Source organism: Pleurodeles waltl, chromosome 5 (genome assembly GCF_031143425.1).
Source record: "Pleurodeles waltl isolate 20211129_DDA chromosome 5, aPleWal1.hap1.20221129, whole genome shotgun sequence".
In the NCBI taxonomy this organism is placed as follows: domain Eukaryota; kingdom Metazoa; phylum Chordata; class Amphibia; order Caudata; family Salamandridae; genus Pleurodeles; species Pleurodeles waltl.
Window position 1 is genome coordinate 997,138,146 of NC_090444.1, and position 24,115 is coordinate 997,162,260.

Sequence of the window (24,115 nt, forward strand, 5' to 3'; positions counted from 1 at the left end):
TATGTTGCTTGATTTCCCATGGAAGCAATGAGCAACTGGTGTGCTTGCATTTTGTAGTTATGGCAACAATGTGGCACACCTGAACACAAACTGGATGGAGCCAAAGCTATAAACTAAAAGCATTGTTTCTACAGAGAATACTATAGTAAATGAAGAAATGAGGGAGCTTGATAACAAAAAAGTCTCCCAACAAGGCTGTACAAAGAAAAAAAAGAGGAGAATATAGCCCAAATATAGCCCAATGTTAGAACTGTACAAATTCCTTAAGTAGCTCGTGCAACAAATAGTCAAATGATGAATGGGATAAAAAAACAAAAATAAAGTGACTAGTTTAAAAGCCTTTTGTTGCTAATTGAGAACTAAGAAAATGTGTTCTCAATTTAGCTTTGCATGCACTCACCATAATTTCTATAAGAAAAAGAACCCCCTTATTTTGTTCTTTTCTAATAGAAATGCTTCAGTTTTTACAATTTTGATTCCATTAAGACGACTTCAGGTATGCCACACTTTTGTCTTATAAAAAGAATGTTAGGCTCTAGCTGTTCATTAGAACACTATGGGGAGGGAAGGAGTAGGGGCACAGACTCAGACAATGGAGCACAAGGGGGAGGGAGCAGGGGCAAAGGCAGCAAACTGAGCACGCCGGTCAGGCAGGAGCATACATGCCAACATGTTCAAACTAAAAAGACAGAGATTTTAGAAAAGAAATCGGAGGACTTTATTTTCCCCGTTGACTTACATTGAAGCAGAGAAAAATTTAAGCAGCTAAAATAAAGCTGTTTTGGCCTTAGAAATCGTGTCTTTCCGGCCTGAATCAAGTGTGGGATGTATGGGTAAGAGGGGCAGTGGCATCACAATGACCATGCAGGACAGGCAGGAGGGGCTGTGGCAGAATAATGGACCATGGAGGGCAGGGGAAATAGGGGGAGTGGGGCACGCCAACCATTCAAGATAGGCAAGATAGGCTTGCACAACAAACCATTGAGGGCAGGATGGAGGGACAGTGGCAGCACAATGGTAAGTGAAAGGGCAGGAGGGAATGTGATAGTGGTACAGAGTTAGACAATAAGGAGTAAAGGTCAGTGGCAGGAGCAGCAATCTTACCACAGAAGTCAGATGGCAAGGGTAATGGCAGCATAATAGGCAACACAGGGCATGCGGAGAACAGTGGCAGTACAATATACCATGGAGCGCAAGAGAAAGTGGGTAGAAGCATGCACACAAACAATGGAGGGCATGAGGAGGGGGGCAGGAACAACAAGCTCACTAAATGGGGCAGGTGGGAGGAGCAGTGGCAGCACGATTGACAATGGAGAGCAGGACGGAAGGGGTAGGGTCATGCACACGGATAATAGAGGAAAGGGAGGCAAGGGCTGTAAGCTAACCACGCTAACCATGCAGTGCAGACAGGAGGGGCAGTACCAGCACAATGAACCATTGAGGGCAGGAGGAAGGTGAGAGGGGCATGATAAAGGACCATGGAGGGCAGCAGAGAGGGGGTAGGGGATAGACTTAAACAATGGAGGGCAGGGAAGCTGGACAGGGTCAGTGGCAGTACAACAAACTATGCAGGGCAAGAAGGAGGGTGAGTGCCAGTACAACAGGACATGGAGGGCAGCAGAGAAGGGCAGTGGCCACACAACGGACCAAAATGGCAAGAGGAAAGGGGTAGGGGCACAGACTTGGACAGAGGAGACAAGGACTGCAAGCTGACCGCACTGGGCTTGAGGGAGGTGCAGCTTCAGCACAATGGACCACTCAGGGCAGGTGAGGGGGCAGGGGCATGCTGGTGGACAACAGAGGGAAGGGGGACCAGGGCAAGGGCCACGTACAGCAGACTAGAGTGTTAGTGGCAGCACAACAGACCATATTGGGCAAGGGAGAGGCAGTGAGGGCATGCACAAAGGACAATGGAGAGCAGGAGGGTAGACACAGAGGCTGGACTCAGCTAACAGAAGACAGGGGGAAAGGTGCAGGTACAGGGCCAGCAAGCTGGCCATGCAAGATGGGAAGGACAGGCAATGGAAACACAACAGATAGCTCAAGTCAGGCAGGTGGTGAAATGGCAGCATAACAGCCTATGGAGGGCAGGAGTGAGGGTCAAGGGCAAGACCAGTGCTTAATTTGTAAATAAGAACGTGCCAGTGCCCAAACCTCTCCTGTGAAACACGCGGCTGCTGCACTTAAATGTACGGGCATGGAATACTGATGCAGCCTATTCCTGAAGTCATCTCAGGCCTCTTTAATCCATTTTCTGCCACTCCCTGCCCCTTCAGCTCACTCTTGCAGGTTTCGGCTTCCTCACGCTTTTTCGATATTCTCTTCCACCGTCTTTGTCAAATGTTTTTTTGGCTCACAGTAAATGCTTGAGGGAGAAAAAGAAGTACTGCCCCTCAAAAATAGGTGTCGGTGCCCGCACCGGAAACCACCTGCTCAAATTAAACATCCGACAAGATCACATAGAATGAATGGCAGGGAGTAGGGGCAGTGGCCTTACAAAATTGGGAGTCTCCTGCCTCAATCAGGTGTGTTGGGATGCATGGGCAAGAGGGGCAGTGGCTTCACAATGGGCAATGCAGGATAGTTGGGTGGGGCAGTGGCAGTACAATGGACAAAAGTGGACAGGGGAAATGGGGGCAGAGGAAGCAAGCCAACCATACAGGACAGGCAAGATAGGCTAGCACAACACACCATTGAGAGCAGGAGATAGGGGCAGTGGCAGCACAAAGGACCATGTAATGCAGGAGGGAATGGTGTAGGAGTACAGACTTAGACAATAATGGGCAGAAGGTAGGTGTCAGGGGCAGCAATCTTACAACAGAGGTAAGACGGCAGGGGTAATGGCAGCATGATAAACTACACGTCAGACGGAGGACAGTGGCAGTACAATGGACCACGGGGCACAAGAGAGAGTGGGCAGGGGCATGCACACAGACAGTGGATAGCAGGGGCAGGGGCATTAGGGGAGACAGGAACAGCAAGCTGACTGAACAGGGCAGGTGGGGGAGGCAGTGGCAGCACCAAGGACCATGGAGGGCAAGGGGGTGGGTGAGTAGCAGTATAATGGGCTATGGAGGGAAGGACAGAAGCCACACAACGGACCATGGTGGGCAAAGGGCAAGGGGTTGGGGCATGGACTTGGACAATGGAGGATGGGGGGAGGAGACTGGGGCTCACAAGCTGACCACTCAGGCCAGGTTGGAGATGCAGCCTAAGCCCAATGGACCTCGCAGGGCAGGTGGGAGAGGACAGGAGCGTGTTGACGGACAACGGAGGAAAAGGGAAGCAGGGCAAGTGCAGAAGCAGCATACTGACCATGTCAAGAATGTGGGAAGAGTAGTTGAAGCACAAGATATTGTGGAGGGCAGGAGGGAGGGGATGGAACTTGCACACTGACAATGGAGGGAAGATGGAGGGGGGTCAGAAGTAGGGGCAACACAATAACCGTGTAGGGCAGGTGGGTGGGGCAGTGCCAGCACAACAGACTACGTGTGGCATGCAAGATTGTTAGTTGCAGCACAATGGACCATGGTGGGAAAAAGAGAGGGGGTAGGGGCATGCATAAAGGACAATGGAGGGCAGAAGGGAGGGATTAGGGGGCTGGGCTCTGGCACTAGAGGTCAAGTGGAAGGATGCAGTGGCAAGCTGACCACACAGGAAGAGAAGGACAGGTAATGGTAGCACAACAGATAGCACAGGTCAGAAGCATTCGCAGCACACAGACTATGAAGGGCAGGAGGGGGATCATGGGCATGCACAAAGAGAATGAAGGGTAGCAGTCAGGGGTAGTAGCAGCAAGCTGGCTAAACAGGGCAGGTGTGAGGGGAAGTGGCAGCACAACGGACCATGGAGAACAAGAGGGAAGTGTCAGGGGCATGCACACAAACAACAGAAGGTGGGTGGGCAAGGCAAGCAAGCTGACAATGCAGGCAGGAGAGACAGTAGCAGCACAATGGACCATGGAGAGCAGGAGGGAAGTGGCAGGGCCATGCCAAAAGACAGGGAAGAGCAGGAGAGAGGGGATGGAGGAATTGACTCAAATAATGGAGCACAGGGGAATGTGGACAGGGTCAGTCCCAGTACAACAAACCATGCAGGGCAAGCAGGAGGATGAGTGACAGTACAATGTGCTATGGACAGCAGGAGGGAAGGGCAGTGGCCCGCAATGGACCATGGAAGGCAAGTGGAAAGGGATAGAGGCTCAAACTCAGACAGCGGGGGAGAGGGGAAGGAGACACGGGCCTTAAGTTGACCACAAGATGGCATTGGCCATGATAGTAATGCTAAAGCACATACATGCAGTTTCTCGCCATGTCTAGGTATAGTTAATTGGGGGTAGACGCAAACCTTAAATGAGCCATAGTGTCTCACATTTTGTTGCTTTAACCCCCCATAAGGGTACTGGCTAGGTGTCCATTTACTAATTGAAATTAAGGAAGACTTTATGGCTTATTGGTGGGTAAACATGGCTATATTTGTAGATTAATCCCTTAAATGGAGGTGGAAGCAATGTAACATTTCTGTACACCACTGATATCCCATACAAAGTCTTAATAGATGATAATAGGAGTTATCAGGTTTTGGACTTCTGGGTGAGGTAAGAATGCTTTAATAACATCTTAAAAACTGAATATCTTTTTTTGTTTTGTAACATTTTATTTGGGTGAAACTCAGGAAGTTCAGAATTTACCTTTTCAATGTAGCCCTCATAGCCGGCACTTTTCTTGGTCATCAGGATTCTCAACAATCCACATGAGCAATTACTTTTTCATTATAAGTGTGAACATTTTGCTAGTTTATGTTAGCTCATTGTCAGTGATACACATTTTATTCTTTGTATCAGTACTCATGACCATTACTGATAAGTTGACCATGTCTTTTCTTAGCAACAAATCTTTCACTAATTAGATCAGTGTTCTACTTGAACGACCTAATTTGCTCTTGTATTATTTGCATCATGTAAGTATTCATAAAATCTGGGTTTGCTTTCACCTGAGACGGAGACAAGAAATCTCAGTTGTGTCTTTGTGTGTATTTGATGGGGCTTTTATAGCTCAATAGACTGCCATTTGTGTGATGTCAGGCTGAGTGATAAACAAAGAGCTACATGTTGTAACTACTACACAAGGACAGTGAGCAAAGACCATTGTCTGCCTGGTGGTTAGGTTTGAACTCTCTTCTGAGAATAATCTATATCCTTCAATTTATCCAACCACATATAACTCAAAGCTTCATGAACTAAAAATGTGGTTACCAAAAGAAGTTGCATACAGAGTACCAACTGTTTGTGGCCACTGAATCATTTTGAAAAATGACCAACAACTAATAGCCGGGATGTAGTGAAGCACCCACTATATCAGCTTCAGTGGGGGTATAACTGGACAGATAAAAGTGGCTTTTATGGCTCTCTTTATGTTTAAGCTGCGACTCCAGGTTACAAGACTGAAATAGAAATTAGTAACAAAGAGAAGATAGCACGAGGCAGTTGCGGGATGTGGCCATGGTGTGACTAAAGAATCAGAAAGGAAAGAGAGATATAGAGAAAAAGAGAATAGGTGAAAATCACTAGGAAAAGTAAGTGAGAGACAAATGGAGTGAAAGCATGAAAGAAAGGAGGAAAGAATGCAAAAAAGGAAAGACAGATGAAAGGAAAAAGTAATGGAGAAAGAAAGTTGGAACAAATGAAAGAAAAATGAAAATGAGGAAAGAGAAGGGAAGGGAGACGAAAGAAAACTTCCCTTAGGAAAACAATTAATGGGACCTTCTGCCAAAGTGTCCAAATCGCACGCTTTCCTCACTTACTCATTAGTAGACATATAATTCAAGTGGGTTATTTTTTGTTTGGCTATTTTCTTGATGAGAGAAATTGGGTTGTTGGTTAAAATAAAAAAAAATGTGGTTGAGGGGGGAAAAACCCAACTTAAGCAACATCCACAATCCTTGTCAGGGAGAACCACAAAAAGTCACCAAATTAACCCGTGCTTAACCCTCTGGTAGCTTGACACACAGCAACTCAGGCTTAACTTACAAGCAATGTGTAAAGTATTTGTGCAGTACTTAAACAGGAATAAACTGAAAACACACCATAATTTAACTTCACATCAATTTAGAAAAATAGAGTAAAATGTATACATTATTTAACACCAAAACTATGAAATACAATGAGTAGAACCAAAGTTATTAATAAGGTTTTGTGCAGTCTAGCGTCTATAAGATCAAATCGCCAACTGTGTACTTCTAGTTGAGCGAGCACTCCTAATCCTAGAAGAAGGGTGTTGCCCAGACATGGTTTGCCCTTTCTAATTATATACTGATTATACACCATATACTTGGTCTTCTGCATGTTAATATCCAGTCCTCCAACACTGCAGAAATCTTGAAACTGATTTAAAATATTTTGGAGGTTGGACAGTGTTCTGGGTAGTAACAAGGTGTCATCTGCAAAAAAGAGTTCTGGTACCCTCCTCCACTCAGTTTCAGAGAGTCAATGGTACAACAATTGAGGTACTCAACAACTCGATCAATGTACAAGGAAAATAGAGTAGGGGCCAATACACAGCCCTGGTGAACAACAGATTGGTATTGGATCAGTAAGCTCTACCTACCAGCCCCACATTGCCAGTGCATAGTTAGACTCATGAAACCTAATAATGGTGTCTAGAATATGCCTATAGATCTAAGAACGTCTCATAGGGTGTTTCAGGGGACCAAGTCAAATGTCATCCTTCAATAGGGTGATGAAATGAAGAGATTAGTGAGTGAGAATCGGAATATTTGATTGAGGGTGTTGACATTTGAGTGAAATCCAGCCTGAAATGGAGAAGGAAATTGGGCATCATCCATCCATTCCTAGAGCTTATCAAAAAGCTGGTTGCAGAATTTGTTTTGTAAGTTTTCAATGAAACGTACTAGTGTGTAGTTCCCGGGTCACCCTATTGCCATCTTATCAATTTGTACAATGTGTGCCTTGGTGCTGTAGGCAGGTAGTTCTCTTAGTATCTCATTGGATATCATATTGAGATATGGGCGCAGATATTGATCTCAGATTTATTGAAGTCCCTTGGGATCATGCGAGTGCTAGGGACTTTCTGCAAGTTGACAAACTCAATAACCTTTTTAGTATCAGATAAGAAAAAAATGATACGATCAACCTCATCAGTTTCTGATGCTATAGGCCTTGATGTGGGATTTGCCAGATGAGAAGAATTGCTATTGACATTCAAACATAAGTCAGAGAAATTATTCAATGAAAAGTTAGGATGTAGAAAGTGATCTCTCAGAGTGCTAGAGGCTAAGCTTCCTTGAGCTATTTTTTACCAGAATGCAATATTGTTTCTATTCTGGGCAGCATCTAATAGATCCTGCCAATAGACCTCATCCCAATCGCATTTCTTCGTAGCCAGAATGTACTTATAAGAGGATCTAGCCTCCCTTATGGCTCTTTAGTTTTGGGACATAATGGTTGAAATGAGTTTAATTGTAGCCCAACAGCACTTCCTACAAAACCATTGAGTTGTTTGGGGGCCATGCTCCGGGGTTTGCAAATATGATCACTGTCCCACATTGGTATGATCTTTAAGGCAAGAATCATCCCTCAAATCCTAGAATCCAGGATGCAATAGTCAGTTCTGCTGCTCTTGTTGCCCCTTCCAAATTTATAAGATCTGTCCCTATCAGATTTAAAACTCCCATTGGAAACCCGTAAACAAGGGGACAGAGTTAATGAAGCTATTTGCAGGGCAACTATATGCCAGGATTTAATGAGTTCAGTCTCTAAGGTAGGAACTCCTGTAATCTCATCTTCCCTTTGAGTTAGGGGTTTATAAGTGGTGTTAAATTTACCAGCGAGGATTATTAATGGAAACTTCTTTGAAGAACTGAGCGATTGTACAGGTTAAAAATATTAAGACAGGCCTTATGAAGGGGTCCAGATATTAAGTCCTAGAATAACAGAAGATGGAATACTTATTTTTTAACACAACATGCTAAGGATGTTTTTAAACAAGTAGTCAGCCCCCATGAGGGCCTGCCAATGTTCAATGGGATAGCATTAATACTGTAGGTTACATAACCAGATCTGTGCAGTTGGGTCTTAGGTCAGGTTTCCTGAATTAAACCAATGTGGTCGGTATCCACGAAAGTATGCCACGCAGGGTCAGATGCCTTTTGGTGCAAACTGGCAACATTCCAGGAAAGCATATGGATACTTGACTGGTAGGGGAAATCATTTTTGACAAGGGGTTGAGTAGGAGAAATCGAATGGGAAGTGGTAGGTTTGTTCTTATTACTCTGAGGCTTTAAGTTTGAGTTGTTGGTCAGTGCATTGGAATGAGAGAATGCATCTTTTTGGGGAATTCTACAGGAACAGGTGAATTCAATCCCAGGTGGGATGTAGTCAAGCAACTTGTCTTAGTGGATTACCTCAGCATGAGAGGGTAAGGTTATTTTAGACTTATCCGAGTTACATAATGTTTGGCCGTATTCTTGAACTGGATATAAGAACCATTGGAAGGAGATGATCTGACATCCAAACTCACCAAACCCTCAGTTGCTGATCTGTAAGTTCTACTTAAGTGTAGTGTGAGGGATTTGAAGTTCTAGAAACATATTGGGAAAAACAATATCAGAATGAATAAGAGAGAGACAACTCCTGTGATGCCTAATCCAGTGGGTTACATTGTTGATCAAGAATCCAATATCCTCTCATTCCTTACCACAATAATTCAGAACACGGACCATACATACTGTGCTACCCTTTTTATGGCACAAGATGGAATTGGCAAGTGAAGAGTCGTGGTGGTGTACTTTCTTGGTAGTAGAAGAGCGATTGTCTCTGGATGGTGGCCCATGTCAAACATAAGGACCTAGAAGTTGAAATTAGGCTTGTCAGTAAATGTCCCCCTAGCTCAGCACGATCCCCAGGAACCAAACGTGATCATGTATTATTGGCCACATGACTCACCCATCTGAAGCCAGTTGTCTTCATGGGGGTAGGCATACACAGAAGTTATTTCACTATCAAGAGCCATTTTTTCCGAAGCTTCTACAAGTAAAATATCTCTCATGGAGTGAAATATGAGTTGGATCTTGAGGCCACAGTTGCATTGCCCATGGGAAGTGGTCCTGTCTAGCAACTCTTGAACCATCTGGGTCAGCTTACAAATGGTAGATCTTAAGTGCCCAGTCTCCCGCTTAAGGTGATCAGAAACCGAGAAATTGTGATTTGATGGGACAAATCTTTATGGGCAGGGTCATGATCAAGAAGGCAGGCGAAGGGAATTTGGGGTTTTTGATCTCTGAATATTTAATGTTCGCTAGAGCTGTATATCTACTGCTACAAGGTATCAGAGTATCAGTAACCTTGTTGTCCTTGGGGAGAGTGGTTAAAGTACTGCCATCAAGAGGGTCGGGAATTAGGACTTGGGTGAAAGGGGTAGTTATAGGAGGTTGAATCTGTTTGTCAGTCTTAAAACTGGGTTATCTTGGGTGCATCATTAATAATAGATTCTACCACTTCAATTAGGGAGGTCTTTTGACTTAGGAGGATGCATGTAGACCTTCCCTGTCTTCTTCTTATCCACGTTAGATTAATTTCAAGAACTTCAGTCTCCTAAATAGGCAGCAAAGTTATGTAGGGAAGAGGTTTCCTAATATAACAACCTGAAAATTCAAAGAGTAAAATAAATCAATATTTGGGGAAAAAATAGCAAACGAAACAGTAAGACACAATACAACCGATTAAGGCCATAGACAAATTGCAACCCTTCATTGGCTGATTATTGGGCTGATTGCAGACATATATATCCTGTTTGTAACCTGGATGATGTGATGTGAGACCAGGGGGCATTGTGGCTGGCACGACCCCACCAATATTAACATGTGCGAAAAATGCTTCATGCGAGTTGCATGCTTTTTTGGAAGTTTGGATGTGGAGTCATTTCCTTCTTGTCCTGAGGTTGGAAAGTTGGGTTTTTGTCTTGCAATTGTTGGGGATATGTTTTGGTATGCCTCAATCTGCCCACCCGGGCGACCCCTAGAAGGGCTTTGGTCCCCTGTTGATTTCGTAAATTTTGATCCCTTTCCTAGGGGTTCACTAGATACTTATATTATTCTCACATGGCATCTGCCTTACCTTATTTTTCCTCAGCTGGAACATCAGGAGTTTAAACAGTATGCCTAAAATATATAAAGTACATACATACTTAAAGAGGAGGTGGTTTCGTAGAGCTCTACTTTGGGAGACCCATTTAACTGCTGTCGAGAGGAACACACTGCATAAGAGAGGGTGAGGCCAACTTTATGTAACCTCTTACTCGGCCTTTGGTGCATAGCCGAAGTGGTGGGTGTACAATGCACACTAGTGAGCGAGATAGAATCACATGAGAGAGCATTGCTAGATTTAGAGGTGGCCCGACCTAGTAACTCAGACATACACCGACAACTCCTAGATGCTGAGGACCAACTAGCAGTACACGCCGAAAAACTCTGGTGCTTCAACCATGGTGAATATATGGTGCACCTCACACCAAGCGCAACAAGAATGAAACCGTATTGGCTTGACTGGCTAATCCCACATCAAGAAACTTTCTGATTCTTGACTTAGAACCGGAAATGACAGAATGGCTTTATATACAAGAAAGTATTAAAAGCAGATTTTACAGGTATTATGCCACGTTGTATGCCCACCCTACCAGTGCAGTCCCCCCAACTGATGGGAGATTTCATACACTCTGTGGCCCTCCCGACACCCCTACTTGAGAAAGCAGAGACTCTGCGAGGAGTTACCCTCCAAGAGGTGGGAGTCACCATTAAAGCCATGGCCAGAGATAAGGCGCTAGGGACCAATGGCCTCCCTGTGGAACTTTACGCAGCATATGCTGATGAGTTAGCCTCACAATTGTCCATTCTCTGTGAAACAGCACAAGAGCTGGGTCACCTGATTGTCCCGGTGGTGAAGCTGGGACGGCCCTCCTCATGACGTGAGGGTATACATCCTCTTATCCATGCTAAACATAGACTATAACATTTTAAGTTGAATCCTAGCAACCCCTCTGATACACACGAACCAAGACAGATTTATTCTGTGACAGAACACAGCCATTAATATTTACAGACTTATCTAAGTTCTTGAGGCGGAAATCCCTGACAAAAAAAAACGAACCATTGATAGTTGCCATTGATATCGATAAAGCTTTAGATAGTTTCCTGTGGGGTTTCCTGTCTTAGACAATGCTAAAAATGGCCATTGGGCCAGGTGTTGTACGGTGGACCAGACTATTGTATACCGCACTCACTGCCCGGTCCAAACTGGCAAATGTATATCTGAATCCTACATTATAGGATAGGGCACTAGAAAGGGGTGCCCGCTTTCCCCACTGCTGTTTGCCATCGCTGTAGAACCATTTGCTAGCTGGGCAAGGACGAGCACTTTAAATTTGGTACTGGAAGTTAGAAATAAAATCCACTACACTGCCCTTTACTCTGATGACATTGTCCACTTCTTATGTAATGTAGATGAGGACTTACCAGTAGCAATAGCACTGCTGGAGCACCTGGGGAATTTTTCTGGCCTCTGTATCAACAGGCAAAAATCTAATTTCATCCCATTATGTCCGGATACACGCCAGCCTCTGGACCTCCGGGAACTTAGCTGAGAAGATACATGCTTTACATGCCTAGGGGTCAAAATTTACTATGATGCTCTTGACCTTCTAGAGGGCAATATTGGAGCAGCCGTCAGAGGACTCCATGCCAGGGTTGACTTCTGGAAGTCCTTGCCACTGTCTAAATAGCAGTGACTAAAATGGTGGCACTTCCCAGATTGTTGTATTTCTTTTTGACATTACCCATTGTAATTCGTCAGAAAAGATGAACCGCTCTAGTTAGTCTAGAGAGGCTGAGGCACAAAAGCTCTGGCAAAGTTCGGAAAACTCCAAGGTGACGTTTTAAGGAGAGGTAAAAACACAGAGAAATGTGCCTGAGCAATATGAGCAGGGATCGCAGGAATTGGCCCAACCCAGCCTCCTTAGGGCGATGATGGGAAAAGATCGGTTTGCCCTTGGCCTGGGCTTTAACCGGGTGTCTGCAGTGCTCATCCCATGCAGTGGGGGTCATGTTGGTTCTTTAGAACACTGAGGGGGACTGGCTCCTCCTCCCCTTCTCAGGTGCACATTGACACCATTCCTGGTGTAGTGGGTTCTGTGGCCATTAGTCCCCCAGGCAAGTCAATGTATCCCACGCAGTAGGGGTTGGGTTGGCACTTTATAGCACTCAGTGGGGCTGCCTCCTCATCCTCCTCCTCACCTTCTCAGGTGCTCCTTTGTGCCATTCCTGGTGCACTGTGTTCTGGGGCCAGTGGTCAGGGTGTCCATAGCAATGGGGGTCGAGTTGGTGCTTTATAGCGCTCAAGGGGACTGGCTCCTCCTTCCGTTCTCAGGTGCATGTTGGCACCATTCCTGACACAGCGTGTTCTAGAGCCATTAGTCTCCCAAACAAATCAGTTCGTCCAGCTCACTGGGTTCAAATTGTTGCTTTATAGTGCTGAGGGGGACTGACTCCTCCTCCCCTATCAGGTGCACTTTGAAGCTGTTCCATGTGCAGTGTGTTCTGGGGCCAGTCCTTCCCCTAGGCAAGGGTGTCTCCTGTCCATCACAGTCTTCCACTGTTCTCCATACAGTTAACAGAAATCGTTTACCCACAATAAAAAAAAAAATATTACAGTGGTGTAACAGCCAATAGCATTTGCTTATTAACTGTATAAAGTAATAATATTTTTAAACAAACATGTGAAACATACTTTATAGCACTGTGTCTATATTTTAAGCTTCTTAAAAGCATATGTGTACTTTAAATGAATCACTATAGAACATAATTATTAAATAGCCATGGCCTTAGATTAAGTTAACAGTCAAATGAGCAAGGACCACAACACAGGGCAACACAAGCCTGCATGGGAGAGCAGAGCTCCAACTCACCATTCAAAGTCACAATATACTGGCATTTCGAACATTGGGTCTTCTGTTCTATTACACTGGTACAAAAACTGGTTACAATTTGCGACCAATATTTTTGTGACCAGGGTGAAATTTTGTGAACTGACCTATGTACTAGTCAGTCGATGCACAAAATTCAGAAATGGACTGTGTCACAATTTGAACGACTTCATTAATATTCATGAGGTAGATCACAAATTGTGTCTCTCTCTGATTGGACACAATCACATGGATTATTGCACCTGCAGTGGTAAGCATACCACCCTATCTATGAATGTGTTTAAACAAAGATAAGCTTTTTTTTCTCAAAATGTAGCCCAATTTCCTTAAAGGGAGCAGGACGAAACTAAAAAGACTTGTCTTTTTTCAACACGTTTAACTGAGAGCTGGCTGTGGTTTTGCGAACCCACTGCTTATACTTGGTGAAACCTTTTTCAGGATGCAAAAACAAAAAAATGTCCAAACAGGACCATATCACCTTGTGGTTGGTAATTTTTCAATGGTATGTATCCAGAATAACAGTAGCAAACCATTGATATGCTGTGTACAAATTTAGTATTTGTACACCAAGGTGAGCACCAAGCATGCCCATTCCAAATACAGAAGCGGCATCCAGTCACAGTACCTGTTTAGGATTCAATAAAACTTTACTGACTCCTAAAATGGGATTAAGCAATTGAAAAAAAAACATTCTTGTAGTTGAAAACTGAGGAAATTAGTATTTGTGGCATGAAAAGTGATTGATACCTGGCCCTATGTCCATAAAAGTTTCAAACGGTGAATGGGACTTTAGTGGTGATACAGGATAGGTAAGGATAGTGTATGCACTCTGCTAACTTGGTGCAAACTCAAGACGTAGCTATGCCCACTTGGATGACCTTTATCTCAAACTGAGGGGCATATTTATACTCTGTGTGCACCGAATTAGTGTAATTTTTTTACTCTAATTCGGTACAAAACTAACTCCATATTTATACTTTGGTGCTAGACCATCTAGCGCCAAATTTATGGAGTTAAAGACATTTTTGGGACGTGGAAACCTACCTTGCCTTAATGAGATGTAAGGTAGGCGTTCCGTGCAAAAAATTACTCTATGGCCTTAATGCCATATCTATACTCCTGTGCAAAAGTGGTGCACGGGAGGGAGGAGGGGTCAAAAAATAAGCTTGCATTGCCCCAATTTTTAATGACTGGGTCAGGGCAGATGTACTTATCTGGGATGGGGTTCCCCATCCTCCGCTGTCCCTCTGGTGTGGGTAGAGGTGTCCCTGGGACATGAGGAGGGCACCTGTGGGCTTATTCCATGGTGCTCCACCATGGAAATAGGCCCACAGGTCCCCTAATGCCTGACCCAGGTGTTAAGAACTTTGCACCATTTTTTGACCCCCTACTCCCTCCCGTGCGTGATTTTAGCACCGGGGGATAAATATGGCGCTATGGCCATAGAGTAATTTTTTCCACTGAAAAGCCTACTTTGCATCTCATAGAGGCAAAGTAGGTTTCAGCACCCATAAACTGACTTCAAATCCATAAATTTGGTGCTAGACGGGTCTAGCGCCAAAATATAAATTTGGAGTTAGTTTTACACCAAATTTGCATTAAAAAAATGACACTAATTTGGTGCAAACAGAGTATAACTATGCCCCTAAATGTGCTAATCAGAATGAGAAGGAATTTGCTTGCTCTTGAGGATAACTCTGTGAGCAGGAAAATAAACAAGCATTTGCAATGTAATAGGTCTCGCATTAGCGAAAGTTAGAGCTGTTGGCGTTGTAAATGATAATGACAACCTCCCACTTGGGACCTTATAAATATTACGCCATGCAGCACATTAAGCCTTTATCAGAAATAAATTGCGTTTGTGCACTCCTTCATACAAATGGCATTAGACTGTAATGGTCTGAACAGCCCCTACAGAGCACCACAGTACAAACAGCATTTGGAGGAAACATGGTCATATAAACATATATTCAGCCCCTAGAGAGCATAATCACGTAAAAAAGAATTATAAAGTTTATTGCAGTGTAATCATATAATCAGGCCCTTGAGTGCATAGTGATTTACACATTTTCAGGCCTAGCAGGCCTTTTCAATATAATTTAACTGTGGAGTCAGTGGCACAAGGGTGCCCTGCCGCAGGTCATTACTAGATGGTCCTGTAGGGTCAATAGCAGAAGGTGCAGTACCTCTGGTCATGGCTAGACGTCCCTGTAGAATCAAAAACAGAAGGTGCAGTACCACTGGTGGTGGCTAGGTGTCTCTGTTGAGCCAACTGAATTAGTAAAGCTTTGGGATCAATTATTCTTTTGAATAAAGCATAGTGTATTACTTATTTGCAGAACAAACAGAACTGTCAGAATACCAACAAAGCCCTTATAACACAAACTCCTCTCGGCTATAAAACCAAACGTTTCAGCTACGAGAGAATTTAAAGATGCACTATGTGGTGGAAGAGGTTATATTTGCCCCCCCTCCTCACCTAGTGTGACCCACAAGATTGCCTGAACAGAAAGAGCACATCATTCTAAATGTTTCTGGGGTGGCTCCATTGCCCTAGGACCACCACAGATTGAGTTATGGGCACAAATGTGTTGTAAACCGAATGCTTTCAAAGAATTATGGGCTAAGTATCTGTGAATACATTAAACCTTTATCAGAAATAAAGTGTGTTCGTCCATTAGCAGAAGGTGCAGTATCACTAGTGGTGACTAGATGTTCCTGTCAAGCTAATTAAGTCAGTACTAATTTAAAACAATTATTATTTTGATATCAGGAACAATATAGAGAGCACAAAGCACATAACATGTCTGCAGACTAGGCTGAATACTAACAAGGCCCTTATAACACCTCCTCCTATCAACTGTAGAAACAAACGTTTTAGCTACAAGAGAGTCTAAATATGCACTGGGTGGTGAAGGGAGTTCTGATATTTGGGCCCCCTCTCTCATAGTGTAACCCACAAAATTGCTTGAACAGAAAGAACACATCGTTATAAATGTTTTGGGGGTGATCCCATTACCCTAGGACCACCACAGGCTGAGTTATGGGCACAAATGTGTTTTCAAAAGAATGCTTCCAAAGCATTATAGGTCGAGGTTTCCTGAGTGCAGTGAAAATTGTAGTATCAGGATTCATTCCTAGGTCGATTTCATGTTTTATATAGCGACAATTATGTACAAAACATAGGTACAACACAACTACTTGTTATTACTGACTACATAAAGTAAGGACCCAGTTATAGGCAAACACGGAAAACGAACAGAGCCCATGAACATGAGTGCTTACTGACAAACACGAGAGGCAGGAAACATAGAAAAATAGTCAGTCGAAGCAACAAAAAAACATTTAAGGCTTAAGTAAACTGTGCTTGGATGGTGCTCCTTGGCCAGGTACAGGAAGTGACGTATCGGCTGCCAAACCACTTAGAAGGCAGAACAACAAGAACAACACTGCCTTCAACCTATTGGAAGTGGGAGGCAGCGGCAGGTGGGACAAAAATGCCTATATCCCTAACAACAGGTCTTCCAGAGAGCGAATGCGCGCTGTCGAGGCTCGACCTAAAAAAAGAAGGATGTCCGCCTGCTAAGATGGAGCTGGGCAAATGATCTTACTAAGTAACAATCTTCACATAGTTAAAACACACATTCCATCCAAATGATACATTCTACATGTTCCTACTAGGGAAGAACCAATCAAAATCTAATGTTCTCTCCGTCCTTGCTGTCAGCCTCTTTTTCATGGATTATACAACACCAACATTTTCCCTCATTACAACGTACACAATATGACACAGAGAAGTATTCACCTTCTCAGTTCACATCCTATGCAGGTGCTGACGTTTGTCCAAACTAATTGATTGCTTATTTACGACTTTCAAACTGTGAGGTAAAAAAGAATAACATTTCTAAATGAGAACACCGTGAGTCTGGTGTCTGAAACTGAAAAATTGTTTTGTATGCCAAGCAGAAATACTACGTTTATTTCAGAACTGGAGTACTATACCAAGATCTACTCGTGACAATATTAAATTGCACATATGCTAAGTAAAATTAATCAAAATATATAATTAGATTTTTTCAGGCTGCAAAACCTAAATATAAAACAATGTGAAAAACGAATTTGTGAAATAATATGTGAAACAATGAATAAGTCAGGTGTAAATTGTGTAGTAATCACCTAAGCATTGGTAATGCTTGGTATAGCGCAAATAAGTGATGATCCAGGGGGATTGCGGTCATTTCCTCCTAAAGTTAGCAGCCTGCATACACACAGTGTAAGATGTCAGAAACTGACAATTTATGCTTTGCGAATGTTTACTGCTTGCCTGCAGTGGTTGGTTCCATACATTTCAAATTCAAGAGAAAACAAAGTCTTTGTGTATTACCTTAGGAGGCACAAAGTGTCAGGTATTATCCTTTGCACCCTTTTCCATATGGACTTTCAAGGGTTGGCAATGTGAAAAATGTGTTTGAGAGTCTAAAAGCGTTCCACATGTTCACCTACCTGCCACATTGGATGACCTGGTATCAGGAGAAGAAGCTCAACACTTCAGTGAGAGCTGCATCTTCTGGGCACAGGCACCAAGCGGGCTTCCAACTTTGTCACCAGGAGGCACAGCCTTTGCAGTTCCACTGAAGTTTCCATGGTGCTTAAAGATGGTGCTGGTCCAGAGTTCCTGGTGCAGTGGTGCCCAGTCTGGTACACACATGGTCCCTATTCCCTATGAGGCCTTCATTACGACTGTCCTCTTATTTATGATGGGACTAGTAAAAGCATTTACCAGCCCCAACGGAATTCTGAAATCCGTGGGGACACCGCCAATCCTTTTATTTTCATTCCAACATTTCGGCTGCTGAAAATCAGAAGAGAAAAGAAGAATTACTGAGGAAACTGGTCCTCAAACTACCAAATTTTCTACTAATTTATCATTTCCAAGCAGTTCCGCAGGCTCCCACTTGTAATCCTATGGTAGCCCCAGCCCTCCAGAGTTACCAGTACCCCTGAGATCAATAACTGGGCGAATTTACTGGGAATATTAACAGGGGACTTATAATGTGGGCCTGCATGTTTTAATATTACACTGTGGTTCAGAGTTATTGTAAATTGGATGACAGTTATTACATGTTTTTACCTAATAGGAGAAACTGCAGAAATGACCTTCAGATATTTATTATGTTCAGATAATTATAAATCTTCTGTCCTGTTTTTAGGTGACAGATCATGGGCAGAAGACAAATGTGAACCTCTTCCTGAACCTCAGTGTCCAGAAGGGTAGGACTTTACTGGCCTTGCGTTAATGGGCTTTATCTTACTTTGGTGCACATTCTCAGAACAGGATCTGAATACAAAGAATGATTACAAATTTGTCACAGGTGTTCGATAAATGCAAAAACAGATTTGTTTTAAAGCATCTGATATTAAATGCCTGGCACTCTTAGGTGGCAATTGTTTTATTGGCTTTTAAAGCAAAAAGTCAAACGTGATCAGAAGAGTACTTTGACCCAATGTATTATCTGTGTATCGCTTAAAACGTGCTACGTGATTTTGACAAATGAAGCTTCACAGGCTGATAAAGTGACACTTGGTCGGCCTCATTGCCCCAAGTTTGCAAATATTGAAAACGTATATTTTTAACCTATAGTCTTGACTCTTTTATTTTGTCGCCCTGAAGCTTCAGCCTACTTGTGTTCTACAAATAGTGAATGCAAGTAGAAATCCGGTGTGTGTGTGATGCTCTCACTGATTGTAATTGGAGCTCTCGGTTTTATAGCATTTATTTCTTCGACATTTCTCTGTGTATTTATCTATATACATATTGTTTTTACATATTTCTTTCTATATATACATATTTATATTGGATTTTGTGAAAAAATTGAGCTGAAACTAGGATATTTCCCCATTTATTTAATCATAAATAAAATAAATACAGACAGGAAAATAAATTGTTAAATATCTGAAAAAAAACTGTAAAAACAGAAAACTCAGAGCCTTAAGTGTAATCAATGATTCCTTTCAATGCACCCCTACATTATGGGCATTGCATCAGAATTATTTATGGAATCTCTTCACTGTCTTGCAGTGGGGGTTGGGGTCTGTTAGAGACATCGTGGACGCGTTGTTACATTGAGGATGATGATGCCAATGTGCCAGGTGTCTGGTCACTCACTCATTGTCACTGAAACAACTCAGGTCCGTGAGCAGAGCAATGCTGGTTACCGGATTGGGTTGGACCACTGGCCCATGCTACTTTACAGCTGTGCGTATCACAGCGGCAAACTGTGGTTTGTTGGTTAGGTGCTGGGTACAGTGGCTAGTCTGGACCTGTAGCTGGGGTGGTACACTGAGTGACTCACAAACCACATTCACCAAGGTGTCTTTTTATTTCAAAGGGGATACAGGGATCCACCCGATCCAGGCAGCTAATGGAGCATTGCAAAGGGCAGGAGAAAATTGAGTGCACATGTGCTAGTCTACCAATATGCCTGTGTGGCTGAATGCTTCACCCAGTGGGGGTACTTCACAGAGGTGAAGGTGAGCAAGTGCTGTGTCCAAGGGCTGAGGGAATTCTACCTTTACAATGGGAGATAGATGGTGTGGTGTGAGGTGGTGTAACCAATCAAAACGGAACCCAGAGGGCTCCTGAAAGGAACAGGATGAAGGGAGGAGGATTCAGAAGAAATATGCACAGCTGCTGTCTTGTAACGGGGTCCGTATCGGCACTACTGCGCTTTCCACCAACTCTTGTCGGGCTGCAGCATTTAACTGAAAACATCCTTATTCAACATATTTCTGAACCAGTGTTGGACCACCCTGTATACCTATCCCATCTCCTTTGATTTCTTTATGTAATAGCCACCCAATGTGGTTTTTCTGTCATCTGTACCAGCGCCTCATTATTGTCTAAGGGACAGCTTCGCCCATCAGCATCCATAGCTGTATTCATCTCAAGGTTGCCTTTCCTTTCTCCGGTGTATATTTCACTTTCCTTGCACCCTGAAGAAGGTGTTGACCGTATCTAGTCTTGCACCGAAATGTGTGTTGGCGCTAAGAGAGTGGGGACCAGAAGATTGCCTGCACGGAAAGGAAAAACCAGTGACACCAAGACAAACTTTGTTCACTCAAGGATTTTTCATTTTTATTGAAAGTCTTTATAACTGCAAATTATAAAGTAGACCTTATTTCTTAGGTCTTTTTGTACAGTAATTAAAATGGCAACAATGTTCTCTTGTTGCCGCCAACTGTTTATATTTAGAATATTATAATATGTTTTTCCCCTTTCTGTGGTACCCCACTTGATGTTTTTAAAATGCTGTGAGAAGTTGGTTCCATTTGTTATATTTGTGGGGTAATGACTGTGATGTCCATCAGAGCGAGATGAAGTCTTAGAATGTTGTGCGGAGAAACATTGGCATTACCTTTATGCATATAATGTATTTATATTAGAACATACGAGTATGTGTTTTTGTGATTTCACATTATCTTCCATAAACGAGCAGACAATTTGTGGATGAGATGAGAAAACAGATTGAATAGACGAAGTAATAAATAAAAAATATTGTGAACATATACACAAACTGCTTATAGTCATTATAAGTCTTGGCTCAATGTTTATGTTGTGAATATACAATATTACTTGTATATACGAATGCACATATACAGGGATGGCGGGTTTTGTTTGTTAGGTGGTGTAAGCTGGTGGCTTAGCGAGTGATAAGCTGTTGCCTCTCCCAGCCTGCATTACTTGAAAACAAAATGAAAAAATGCATGATTAATACATGCATCATTATTACAATGCATCACCAGAGACAGCCTACAATTGTAAAACAAGTTTAGCTCGCACCACTGGCAAACACCAGTACAAATTAAGAAGTACCCGATTCACATCTGTTGGATGCCTGGTACTCCACAGATATTTTGGAAAGAAGTGGTTTTCCCTATGCAAACCATTACCAAATCCATCTCTTGTTACAACGTTTGATTCTTTTGTTGGGGCTCCAACCTGGAAGGGTTCACAAAACACAATATCATGTCATCCATCAATACCCTTATTATGATAATTTCTGACACTTGCACAGATCACTTTGGCCAATAAATGAAAGTCTATTGGTAAATCATCAATTCATGTGTGGCGTTAGAAAATTTTGCTTTTAAAGGCCCCAGAAAAGATCTGTGTGCGCTTATCACAATTATGTGAATGTGAGGCTTCTTTGAGGCATAACACTCACAGCATATTTTTTCTTGACTGATTTCTTTCCATCCAGTAGTTCAAGTTGTACTTTGGTACTATCACTTCTGGTCCCTGCTTTGAAATACTTTTCTATTTACGTTTGTGTCAATTAATTAATTAAAAACGAGGTAAAAAAAATCCCTGAACTCTTTGGAAAGAGCCCAAAATCACTGTAGGGCAATACAAACGTACAAAGGGCACTTTACAAAAGGCTATTGTTCTCAGTCATTTAAAATCGTCATTATCTTTGGACAGGTATTAAATGAATAGCTGCCAAACCCTTGCAAATTCCACTTGTCTTGTAAGAAATGTATTACTCTTTTCATGAACAGTAGGACCCATTATTTTATGGTTTCACACAACACTTCAAAATTGTTGGTATATGACTTTCACTTTTGATCCTCTGATGTCTGTTTTACTGCCAGGATTAGCTGCAAAATTAAATAAATCAGTTTTAGAGTGTAAGGGAGTGTGTCCCAGCATAAAGCCAGGTGTAATATAAAATCGAGAATGTTTTGTCTTTGATACGCTCAATTCATTCAGTGATTTTCTCTCGTTAGGACTGTATTCACGGGAAGATCGACATAATAGGCAATCAATCCACCTCTTCCCCACAGTCCGACTAATACGTGTCTGATCTCCCTTAATCCACCTAACTGAAGCCTGGCGGGGTACAGTGCCATCTACAGAGAATTGAAAACACCGGTTTTTGTGTTCGAAGCTGGTTAAGGTTTACTTGTTTTTTTAAGTTCAGAACTAACGCTAATCCTCCTTTGAGGTACAAATTACCATTTTTTCACCAAGCACTCTGGTATTTCCATGCTGGAAAGATTATAAAGTTTAGCAGAATTTTATAAATGTTAGTCATTAGTTGCCTTTCCTTTCACTTGGTAAAACATTTGTTTGCTCTAAAGAGGGTAAATCCCACTATCACTTCTTTTTAAGAGTGACTTTCTGTATGCTCATAAGCAATATTCAAATATGCCAAAGCCTAATTGGTTTAATATATTACATGGGTTGTAATGTAAGAAGTAGAACTACTAATGTTGAGTTTAGCTGGGCTTCCACTGTCATGCTTCAGGATTTTTTCTTATTTACTATATATATATATATATATATATAAATATATATATATATATATATATATATATATATACAAATTGTTACAAAGAGAAAAAAAAGTTATCAGTTAGATAAAAACGTGTCGAATTGCTGAAAATATAAATTAATATCTGGTGATTATTTTTCATCCATCTGTCTATGTGCATTCTTTGCAGAGTGGTCCATGACAAGTGTGACATAATCAGACAGCTCAGTAACTTTATCCAATAGAACGTTGCATTATGGGACTTGTCGTTTAGGTTTACCAGTATTATAAATATAGTCTGGTCCACACTGCTTCAGTGGCTTTAATGCCTTTGGAACATTTTATTATGGAGTGTCTTATTTTTGATCAGTATGGCTATGGTTTATGGTTGAGCTGACTACATGAGAGATACCAAAACACATATTCGCACTTGTCAAAAAGTGGTTATTAACTTGAAAAGAGGGGCATTTACCAGATTAATAAACACCATTGTAACGTCTCAAGGCAGCTCCACGACGCACCTATTTGGTTTTGCTGCCGCTAGGATTGTGCGATATGCACCATGTGAATAGCATGCAAAGTTTTACATTGAGAGTAGTATAAATTTGGTGTTTTTTAAAATGCATTTTAATTCTGAAAAATGTATCATTCTATCTCTGATGAATGTATTGGTCTGTGTGCCTGCATGCAGACTCCATTACCAGTAAGGTGTCTATTTTTATGAGTACATTACTATACAAAAGTCAATTGGCTTTGTCAAACATTGACCAACATGTCCATTTGAAACCCATTGTCTCACTTGGAGGTAATGTTCTTGCGTTGTCAGTCCAAAATCAGTTTACAATTTACGAACGGTGTAAATATGCCCTTGTCAAACATATTGTTTGTGTTAAAACTAAACACTCCATTTGTTAGGTCTGTCCAGAGATATTCTTAGCTGTCTTTGGTGCTCAATCTGTCATATTACTCAGAGAGAGCCAATGGTTGTTGTAGCTGTCATTATGATATACAGAGCGTTGACTTTTCAGGGGCCATTTTAGTGGTGCACCAGGTGCATAACTCCCAAAAGAGAGTGCCACCCTCTTTCAGTTATGTGTTCGAGGCACCAGGCGCTGTGCACATACAGAGGGTTCTCGAGACGAGGGCTGGTGTTTTGACCACGGACACTCAAATAAGAAGTAGATTGTTTCATGCTGCACATCACCCGGTGATTGATCTGTATATTGCTTCATCCTGCTCCCTGCAGGCCGGATCAGTGAAATGACTGCATGGTGACGACCATTGTTGCATTCTAGAGGACTTGAGCTTGATTCCCTGAAAGGCAGACCCAGTCTTCCATCCTTCAGACTTTGGTAAAAACCAAGAAGCACATTTGCAAGCCTGTTGTGCCTCCTTGCGCCACATTAGCGTAGTTTCTTTTTAATGCAAATGTGGCATTAAGGAGGCATTTTCATTGTGCCATATTTACAAAGTGGCGCAGTGCAAGCATTGCGCCCCTTTGTAATCCCTTGCGCCACATTATTCCTGCGCCAGGCATAATGTATGCAAGGGGGGCGGCCTCCTATTAGGAGGTCCAGAAAAATGGTGCAGTGAAATTTACAAGATTTCACTGCACCATTTTTAGCATAATTTTTAACGTCTGCCCAAGGGAGGCATAAAAGTGACCCCCCCATTGTATTCAATGGGCCTCACTTGACTTTGGTGGAGTAGCACCATAATTCTTGGTGCTAATCCACCAAAGCGCCACAATAGCATTAAAATATTTGACGTTATGGCCTAATGTGTGCCATGGTGCGCCGTATTCTAAAT

At 42.5% G+C, this 24,115-nt stretch overlaps 1 protein-coding gene across 2 annotated transcripts in view; it reads left to right on the forward strand.

The window, feature by feature from the left end:
- The window catches only part of ENPP3 (ectonucleotide pyrophosphatase/phosphodiesterase 3), a 709,815-nt gene that overhangs the window by 165,059 nt on the left and 520,641 nt on the right, over positions 1 to 24,115 (forward strand). For both annotated transcript variants that reach the window (XM_069235161.1, XM_069235162.1), the window contains exon 6: positions 18,203 to 18,263. In XM_069235161.1, the coding sequence (XP_069091262.1) occupies positions 18,203 to 18,263 (61 nt within the window). The remainder of the gene's footprint in view (positions 1 to 18,202; positions 18,264 to 24,115) is intronic.